The sequence below is a fragment of the Chrysemys picta genome, chromosome 6, assembly GCF_011386835.1.
Source record: "Chrysemys picta bellii isolate R12L10 chromosome 6, ASM1138683v2, whole genome shotgun sequence".
In the NCBI taxonomy this organism is placed as follows: domain Eukaryota; kingdom Metazoa; phylum Chordata; order Testudines; family Emydidae; genus Chrysemys; species Chrysemys picta.
In genome coordinates, this window is record NC_088796.1 from 25072684 (window position 1) to 25082955 (window position 10272).

At 45.6% G+C, this 10272-nt stretch overlaps 1 protein-coding gene across 2 annotated transcripts in view; it reads right to left on the reverse strand.

Annotated features, from left to right (window-relative positions):
* The window catches only part of LMBRD2 (LMBR1 domain containing 2), a 49776-nt gene extending 39535 nt beyond the window's left edge, over positions 1–10241 (reverse strand). The window contains exons 1-3 of one of the 2 annotated variants that reach the window (XM_065598868.1): positions 9967–10241; positions 597–615; positions 386–483 (exon numbers count right to left, since the gene is read on the reverse strand). Coding sequence is in view for 1 of the 2 variants with exons in the window: in XM_005306914.3 (XP_005306971.2) it covers positions 386–559 (174 nt within the window). In the remaining variant the exon portion in view is untranslated. Of the gene's footprint in view, positions 1–385; positions 616–9966 lie in introns of both variants that reach the window. The other variant, XM_005306914.3, reaches the window with a different exon arrangement.
* Between the last annotated feature and the right edge of the window lie 31 nt (positions 10242–10272).

A 10272-nucleotide genomic window follows, 5' to 3' on the forward strand; every position in this document is an offset into this window, starting at 1 on the left:
ATCCCTACAGTACTTGCATCCCAGCACTTAACTAGTGCATAAAAAAATTAAGATTGAAAATGATGAAAAACTGACTAGAAAAAATAGAATGAACTAAATTAGTTCATTGTTCAAGCTGAGAGAAATACTAAAAGTAACAGCATAAATAGTGAATTTTAAAATTAAATTCACTTATTTTTAAATATGATTTTTAACTTGACAGAGCTAACAGCACATTTTATTCAATTTTACAATTTTTAAAAGATCCCTTTAAGTGAAAATTTTGTCTTATAAAGATATTTTCTACTGATTTACATAACTGTATTCTTAGTATGTAGTGTATTTTGTGATTTTCTTTTTAATAGAGCAATAACATATTAAACTTTACAAAAAGGGAAAATCTTACCGTACTAACATCCAGAGGCAATATAAATACTATAAGAAAGCAGAGATACCAAGCCAGCAGTGTTGCTATGATCACAAGTCTATGTTGTTTCTTGAAGTCTCCATACCGATGAAGTATGAATAAAGCCAGAAAAAAGACAAATATTATCTCGATACCCAAAGCTGCTCCACTCATTATTATATATTCACTCCAACCAGCCAATGCAACTCACTTATGAAAGTGGATCATAACTGTAAGACAAAAAACACATTTCATTACATTAAAACAGAGGTCCTCAAACTGTGGGGCATGCCCCCCTAGTGGGTAGCGGAGTGGTCAGCCAGCCCCCACAGGGGGAGGGGAAGGAGCGCCACCTAGCCCCACTCCACTCCCAGCTCTGCTCCGGCCCCACGCTCAACCTGGGCCACGGCTCCATTCCTGGTCCCTTTACCCTATTTCACGCCATGCCCCCACCCCAAGCCATGGCCCTGCTCCTGGCTCCAGGGAGGAGGGGGAGTGTGGCCAAGGGTAAGAGGATGCAACCCTGAAAATTTGGGGACCACTGCATTAAAACCTCTGGAAGATACGTATGAAATAAATGAGCACTGAATGCTCAAAATGTGTTTCTGTGGAAGCTTACTGACACACTCTTTTTAAGTTTATATACGAACAGCTTAGATGATTCATCTGACTTTCAGAAGGGTCCTGTTTTTCACTTAATTTTCCATATAGTTTTACTGAGGCAGGTGACCAAGTCATCTGTCCAAAAAATTACATGGTGAGTCAATGGCACAATTGGTACCGGACACTAAGATCCGCCTGGCTCACAGTCCTTTACTATAATCACAAGTCAACACATTGTCCCACAGTTCTGTTAGCAAAAAATAATGCATTCCTCCAGTCACATTTTGTAATATATTTATAAGGCTCCCCCTCCTCTACCTTCGTGGTCTCAAGTACTTGATATCAGATAGCATGAGTGACAACTTCCTGTTTACTGGATGAGCATATAGCCCTAACTTTTCAATTCAATCAACAGCAGTAACAATCCAATATGAAATTATTCTCTTATTTCTAACAGTAAAACATACTATTTTACCATTATTTATTTCTTCCATAAGAAACTAGATAGCTTGAACAAAGAAAAAAAAAAGATTTGGTAAGATACCAATTTAATTTTCAGCAAGATATTGAGAATTTTATTTAATTAATGATATATACCTTGATTGCGTATTTAGTTATTTACTAGCGAGACAAGGTGGGTGAGGTAATATCTCTTATTGGACCAACTTTTGTTGACGAGAAAGAGAAGTTTTGAGCTTACACAGAGCTCTTCTTCAGGTCTGGGAAACGTACTCAGTGCTTGTCTACATTTATAATGCTGCCGGAGTGCAGCTGCACTGATACAGCTGTGCTGCTGTAGCGCTTCAGTGAAGCCACTACCTACGCCAATGGGAGAACTGCTCCCATCAGTGTAGGTACTCCACCTCCCCAAAAGGTGGTAGCCATATTGACGGGAGAAGCCTTCCCATCAACATAGCGCTGTCTACTCCGGGGTGGGATGGGGGGGTGTTAGGTTGGTGTGACTACGTCACTCATGGGTGTGAATTTTCCATACCCCTGAGCGACAGTTATACCAACATATGTTTGTAGTGTAGACCCGCATTTTTCAAACTTCGGGTCGCGACCCAGTACTGGGTCACAGCATGTCAGGCACTGGGTCACTTTGGTCAGCACCACCGACTGGGACATTAAAACACTGTCGGCAGTGATGCCCAGCTAAGGCATGCTAGTGCCTATCTTTTCCGACACTGCGCTGTGCCCCAGAAGCGGCCAGCTACGGGTCTGGCTTCTAGGCAGGGGAGCCACGGGACTCCGCGCGCTGCCCCTGCCCCGAGCACTGCAAGAACTAGGGGGGTTGAAATTAATAGGAAGCAGGTTTAAAACAAACAAATGGAAGTATTTCTCCACACAACGCACAGTCAACCTGTGGAACTCTTTGCCAGAAGATGTTGAGAAAGCAAAGACTATAACAGGGTTCAAAAAAGAACTAGATAAGTTCATGGAGGATAGGTCCATCAATGGCTATTAGCCACGATAAGCAGGGATGCAAAACCATGCTCTAAAGTGTCCCTAGTCTCTGTTTGCCAGAAGCTGGGAATGGGCGACAGGGGATGGATCACTTGATTATCTGTCCTGTTCATTCCCTCTGGGGCACCTGGCATTGGCCACTGTCGGAACAAAGGATACTGGACTATATGGATCATTGGTCTGACCCAGGAGGGCCGTTCTTATGTACAGTGTACTAAAGTAAAAAGATGTGATAGTGATTTATTTGAAGTTGTAGAAGAGATAGTAAGATAATGGGAAGGGGGAGAAGAAAGGGGGAGTCTAGGAGCCGGACCAGCTGCTGGCCGCTTCCGAGGTGCAGCGAGGTCTGCGGTGCCAAGATGGGTGGGACGCCTGCCTCTGCACCTGGGCTACGCCGCTCACCGGGAGCCGCTGGAGATAAGTCCACGCCCCAACCCCGTGCCCCCCGTCCCCAAACCTGGAATCCTCATCCCCAGCCCCATCTCAGAGCCTGCACCACCATCCCAGGGCCCTGACCCCCTCCCACACTCCCCAACCCCCTGCCCCAGCCCTCAGCCCCTCCCACACCCCAAATCCCTCATCCCCAGCTCCGTTGGGTCACAGACATCAACAATTTTCTTCAACTGGGTCCCCAGAAAAAAAGTTTGAAAACCACAGGTGTAGGCCACGGTTCAGAGTGTTATAGCTAAACACAAGGTGGAACAGATTGTTTAGCATAACTATTTAACACATATTTCAAGGGACCAATCAAGGTGAAGCGGCCCGTTAACATCCCTTCAGTCAAAGAAAAGGAAAGGGGGGGGGGGAAATGGATGTGGGAGTTGTTAGTGGGTTATAGATTGTTGTAATAAGCGATAAATCTACTGTTTATATTTAGTCCAGGATTTTTTTGTGTCTAGCAAAGTCACGAATTTAAGTTCCCAGGCTCTTCTTTTGAAAGTGTTGTGCAAGTTTCCTTTGGGGATGAGGACAGATATGTCAGATATAGAGCGGTGACTTTGGGAAGTGTTCACCCTTAGGTGATGCGGTGTTTTTGTCTTTTATCGTTTTCCTGTACGAGTTCATTCGAGAGCACAGTGATGGTCTTGTTTCACCCACATAGTTACTAGTGGGGAATTTAGTGCTCTGGATGAGGTACACCACACGTTGTGATAGGCATGTATAGGACCCATGGATCTTGAAAGGTGTGTTCTGGGGGTGTTAATCATTGTAGCAGTGGAGATACATCTCCAGGTTTTGTATCTTGTTCTGGCAGGGCCTGGTGCCACTTTGAGTTGGTGTGTGCTGGTCTCTGGGGAACTTACTTCTGGGATGAACTTGGGGTGGGGTGTGGGAGGGGTTGTCTGAAGGCCAGAAGAGCAGATTCAGGAAAGATTTATTTCAGGATGGAGTTCCTATCAAGTATGGGTTGTAGTAGTTTGACGATACCCTCTATGGGTTCCAAGTGGGGTGATAGGTAACACTAGGGGTGTGCAGTCATAGTGTTTCCCGCCCTCCCCCCATATTGAAGCAGGTCCTCTCAGGGTATTTAATCTAATTTAATGGAGTAGCATTACTTTTTACCAATATCTGTGTATTCTCACTGATGCTTATGGGTTTTAATACAATGGAAAAATCTACTATGTTCATCATATGTAATTTCAGGACAAGAAAAAAAAAGCAACATGATAGCACTTAAAATTTAAAATCCTTCCTTCTCTATGATGCTCTTCTACCCTGTCTTCAAACACAACTGTCCCTTAAGAACATAAGAACAGCCATACTGGGTCAGACCAAAGGTTCATCTAGCCCAGTATCCTGTCTTCTGACAGTGGCCAATGACAGTGCCCCAGAGGGAATGAACAGAACAGGTAATCAAGTGATGCATCCCCTGTCGCCCATTCCCAGCTTCTGGCAAACAGAGGCTAGGGCAGGGGTGGGCAAACTACAGCCTGCATCCGGCTGGTCAGACGTTTTAATCTGGCCTTCAAGCTCCTGCTGGAGAATGGAGTCAGGGGCTTGGGAAGCAGCCGGCATGTCCCTCCTCCAGCTCCTACGCGTAGGGGCAGCCAGGGGGCTCCACACACTGCTCCCACCCCAAGCCCCACCTCCGCAGCTCCCATTGGCTGGAAATCATGGCCAATAGGAGCCGCACCTGCGGACAGGGTAGCATGCAGAGCTGCTTGGCCATGCCTCTGTGTAGGAGCTGGAGGGGGAACATGCCGCTGCTTCTGGGAGCTGCTTGAGGTAAGTGCCGCCAGAAACCTTCACCCCTGAGCCCCCCCCCACCCTCAACCCCCTGCCCCATCCCGCCCTACGAACCCCTCAATCCCAGGCCTGAGCCCCCTCGTGTACCCCAACCCCACCCAGAGCCCGCACCCTCAGCCCTCATCCCCTTCCCCTACCCCAGCCATGAGCCCCCTCCCGCACCCTGAACTCCTCATTTCTGGCCCCACCACAGAGCCCGCAGCCCCAGCCGGAGCCCTCACCCCCTCCCGCTTCCCTACTCCCAATTTAGAGAGCATTCTTGTCCCATCATACAATTTCCATACTCAGATGTGGCACTCAGGCCAAAAAATTTGCCCACCCTTAGGCTAGGGACACCATCCCTGTCCATCCTGGCTAATAGCCATTGATAGACCTATCCTCTATGAACTTATCTAGTTCTTTTTTGAATGCTTTTATAGTCTTGGCCTTCACAACATCCTAGGCCAAGAAGTTCCACAGATTGACAGTGGTTGTGTGAAAAAAATACTTCCTTCTGTTTGTTTTAAATCTGCTGCCTATTAATTTCATTTGGTGACCCCTAGTTCTTGTGTTATGAGAAGGAGTAAATAACACTTCCTTATTTACTTTCTCCACACCAATCATGATTTTATAGACCTCTATTATATCCCCATTAGTCGTCTCTTTTCCAAGCTGAAAAGTCCCAATCTTATTAATCTTGTCTCATGTGGCAGCTGCTCTGTACCCCTAATCATTTTTGTTGTCCTTTTCTGAACCTTTTCCAATTCCAGTATATCTTTTTTGAGATGAGGCGACCACAACCACATGCAGTATACAAGATGCGGGTGTACCTGGATTTATATGATATTTTCTGTCATCTTATCTATCCCTTTCCTAACGATTCCCAACATTCTGTTCCCTTTTTTGGCTGCTGCTGCACACTGACTGAACTATCCACAATGACTCCAAGATCTCTCTCGAGTGGTAAAGGCTAATGTAGACCCCATCATTTTATATGTATAGTTGGGATTATGTTTTCCAATGTGCATTATTTTGCATTTATCAACATTGAATTTCATCTACCATTTTGTTGCCCAGTCACCCAGTTTTGAGAGATCCTTTTGTAGCTCTACACAATCTGCTTGGGACTTAACTATATTGAGTAATTTTGTCCCTTACATTCATTTATCTTTTTTTTGCTGCACTCTTTTCCCAATTACTTATTCTACGTTAAAGGAAGGCATCAATATGATACCATATGATGGAAGTTGTTTTTACAGTTTTTTTTTTTAAATCTAGAATGTTACACACACAAAACCTACAATAAAAGAACACTGAGGTTGCAAAGACAAAAGTTACTCAAAGGTTATGAAATGCAGAATTAAGATTCTATGGAACCTTAATTTGGCCCTTTATACATATGCATTATGACAGTTTTTAATTACATTATCACATACTACTTTGAGACAGGACTCCTGTCTCATTTACTGAACATAGGGTACTCACTATTCAATATTTTGTTTTCTCCTTGTTCAATTTGTGGCTCACGCCTTACTGCACATTATTCAATGCTGCTTTGAAGACATAATTATTGATTTCTTCATAGGCTTTTCTAAGGCACTCATCACTACATTATCTGAGTGCTTCACACACATTAAGTTGTTTTCATAACACTCTTGTGAGATGCCTGGGTATTATTATCTCACTTTACCAACGTGGGAGGCAGAGGCAGATTAAAGTCAAAAGTGTCAACACAAGCCACCCAGCCTGTCTAGGTTAATCAGAAGATCAGGGTTAGAAGGGACCTCAGGAGGTCCCTCAAGGCAGGACCAATCCTTTTAGTATAGCCCTGTTCTTGGTTTCTCATTTAAGAGGCATCGGTCACTGTTCAGAGAAACTGCAGCAGTATTTCTCCTCAGTGGTACAGCAAAGGCCACCCACTCTCAGGCTTCCAGTTACTCAGCCATTGCACTTTTGGGTAAAGACCCACATCTCACTCCCTTCTGATTGGGGTATTACCAGACAGCACAGTTCCCTGCCTTCACTGTGTTATTCCCAGCAGAGACAGTCTGCCCAAGCACAGTGCGACTGCCCATAGTTATTGATGTCACACACTCTTTTTATGCAAGCCTCTTGTATTATTAGGCTAAAAGCACTAGAGAGAACACATTAAAAACAATAGAAGAAGCTACACATATGCTAATAAGCTTACCAGACATCACCTGATCTCTAATAGGTTCTGGCAGGAGCAGCAGTCTTTCAACACCCCACCCAAGGGGTTTACTTTATGGTCACAAATTCATCTCAGTTTCAGCTCATCACAAGCACTCCATTTTATGGGGCCTTAGTAGACCAAGTCCTTCCAATCCTAGGCCTTGGCTACACTTGCAGCTGTACAGCGCTGTGAGGTAAACCTGTCTTCGTACAGCTGAGTAGGGAAAGTGCTGTCCACACTCTCAGCTGCCAGCGCAGTGGCATGGCCACACTTGCAACATTTGCAGCTGTGTTGGGAGCGGTGCATTATGGGCAGCATTCATGTGGCTGCAACGTGCTTTTCAAAACAGGGGTGGTGGAGTGTGACAGGGAGTGTGGGGGAAGAGAGAGTGTGCTTTTTGGAGCGTGTCAGCACTCTATTTTGCAAGTTCCGAACTCCTGGCCCCCTGCTCATCCATTCACTCACTCAAAGCAAACAGCAAACAGTTTGCTTTTTCTCTGTGGTACGAGCTTTGAAACCAGCACTTGCGCATTCCTGCAGCCGGTCACAACAATGGAGAGGATTGGCCACTTGACAAGGTGATCAGTACAGAGCTGCAGGTTGATTCCTGGTACACACTCACAGGGGAGCGTCGTAGCCACTCTGCTGTATCTCTTATGCTTCTCGGGGAGGTGGAGTACCTGCAGCAGTGTACCCAGGGAGATATAGCGCTGCAAGTGCCCTGCCAGTGTGTTATAGCACTGGGGGAGGCTTTACAGCGCAGTAACTCGCAAGTGTAGCCAAGGCCCTACTCTAAGGGCTTGTCTACACCATGCAGCTTTTAGCGATAAGGCTGTGTCGTCACTAAAGGTCAATGTGTGTAAATGCTCTTTGTCAGTACTTCCATCCCCGTAAGCTGCATTAGCTTTGTCGACAGGAGAGCTCTCCTGCCAATAAAGCCACGTTCACACTGCCACTTGCATCGGCAAAACTTTTGTCTTGTCTTTCGTGGGGGTGGGGGGAGCACATACCCTAAGAACTGGGGCCCTCCATGATCATCAGAGTCCTGTCCATTTGCTGAATCAAGAAGAAGGCTCTGAGCCAATTTAAACCAGGCTATTTATCCAAAAATCCTTTCTTTGTCCGTTGATCCCTGGAGAATCCAGTTTGAACTACTATATGCATACCTCTCCAGGGTGGCTTGAAAGGGCTGATAAAGTTAGCATCCCCTCCTGCTAGAGAACATACATACAAAGCCACAACAACACAATGTATATCAAATGTATTAACCGTAATTCAATAAGGTTTAACTAAATTCAATAAAGTTTAACTTAAGTCCATAAGGTTTGTTGGGGTATTACAGGATATTGTCAGACTGTCACAAGTTAATTATAAACTACAGGAAAGAATAATTACACATTAGTCTGGAGAAACTTTTTTTTAAAAATCCTCAAAGAGTTCAAATCTTAATGTCTGAAGCAAGTTAAAAAGTAAATAAAAAACCACAATCTATTTCCTTATTGCATACTGCTTTATTTCCACAGAGGCAAACGAATAGTAAATCTTTATAAGTGGGAATTAGACAGATGGGAAATAGGAAAAGCTCCTTTACCCTTCCACATAAAATTCATAGTTTGGAGGGATAAGTTGGTAATTACTTGCACAAGTTTACAACTGTTATCTTACTGTGCAATGAGATTTAACATGAACTGGACAGAGCCAACAGTTCCACATAGTTCTGTTCTTTTATGAGCTTATTAATTTTTTCTACATAATCAATCAGCCATTATAAAATGAATCCAGTAAGCAATTGATCCAACTGGATACAATTTGTTGACTGGGAGAGAAATTGCCAAAAAATATTCAAATCGGAGTCATTTCCCCCTTCATTACCAATATTAAAACATATTGTTAGGACAAACATGAAGAAAAATTGCATTACTGAAATGAAAATCTCATGAAACTCCACAAAAGGTTTTATTATGAAGGTTTTAGTAAGAACCTTGAACAAAGCCTGAATGGATGTGATTAACAATCCAATTAAAACACTTGGGTGGAGTAGCTGAGCTCTAGGAAGGTGCTTTAGAACTGCTTCTGAAAAAGCAGAAAAGCCTTTCAAAGGGAAACAGGAAAAATCCTTCTGTCAGCACTGTGCCAGACTTCCTGAACCACAAACCCTCAATTTCTTGCCTGTGCTTCCCCACACAAATATTGCTAAAGCAGACTTCTGTAGATTTTATAAATAATTAGCTATACAAAATATGCTAAACTTGACTAGTCAATCACATTGCCAGTACATTGGAGAAGAACCTAGTAATCTGTAATATGACTAGCACAATGACTCTTTCTCTTTGGGAATGAGAAGTTGACAGTAAAGCAGAAAAGAATCTGACTGTAAGCTCCTTGGGGCAGGGATCTGTCTATTTGTCTTTAAGCATCTAACACACGTTGGGGTACAAAAATAATAAATATGTTATTCAGCAATTGTGGGTCTTGAAAAGATAAGGAAAATTGCTTGAGGACAGCAGCATAAACACACTTATTTCTTACCTCCTAAAAAACCCTCCAAACCTATTCTGAGAGCAGACACAGCTCAGTTTTTAATGTCGCATCTGAAGAGTGCCTATTATTCAGAGTACCAGCCATTCTGAACTGTATAGGTGCGTCTTCCTTTCTAAACCCACTTTGTGGGGCCCTACCTGGAAAAGAGGCCTGTCCTCTGAGCCCACAAATCACCCGGGGGGGGGGGGGGGGAGAGAGAGAGAAGATATCGCCGTATCCCGGCAGCCCCCGTACACCCCCGTGTACCCTCCCCCTACAGCCGTGCCGCCTCCGTACACTCCCTACGCCCCCTTACACCCTTCACCGCCCCCGTGAACCCCCCAAGGCCCCTCCTCTACCGCCGTGCTGCCCCGTACACCCTCTACGCCCCCCGCTATCATGCTCCCCTGTGCCCTCTTCCCGCCCTAGTGACACAAAACTGGCCCCTCTCTCCCAAGGCCGCCCCGCACCCCTGCCCATGGCTGCTCTCTGGCCACAGCGGGACAAAGGGAGCAGCTGGGGCGGCGGTGTCGGGAGCGATCCCTCAGGCCAAGCCACCCCGCTGACTCACCTGGGGCTGAGCCACTCTCTCAGCACCGGGGCCTCCGCCAGACTCTGCCCGTCTCCATCCTCCCCCGGCTGCGGCGGCTGCCCCGGGCGCCTGGCTCAGCGACCGATGGCCCAGGTCCGAAGCGGGGTTTCAAACTGCGCCACAACAACCGGCGACAATTCCCTTGAGGCCCGGCTTCCTCCGTGTCACCGCGACTGGGACAGCCGGTTCCCCAGCTGCTGACATTTCCCTTTGGCCAATCGCTCGCCGTCCAACAACGTCATCGACCGACGCCCAGCCGGGCCGCACGGGCTTCTGGGTAGGCCG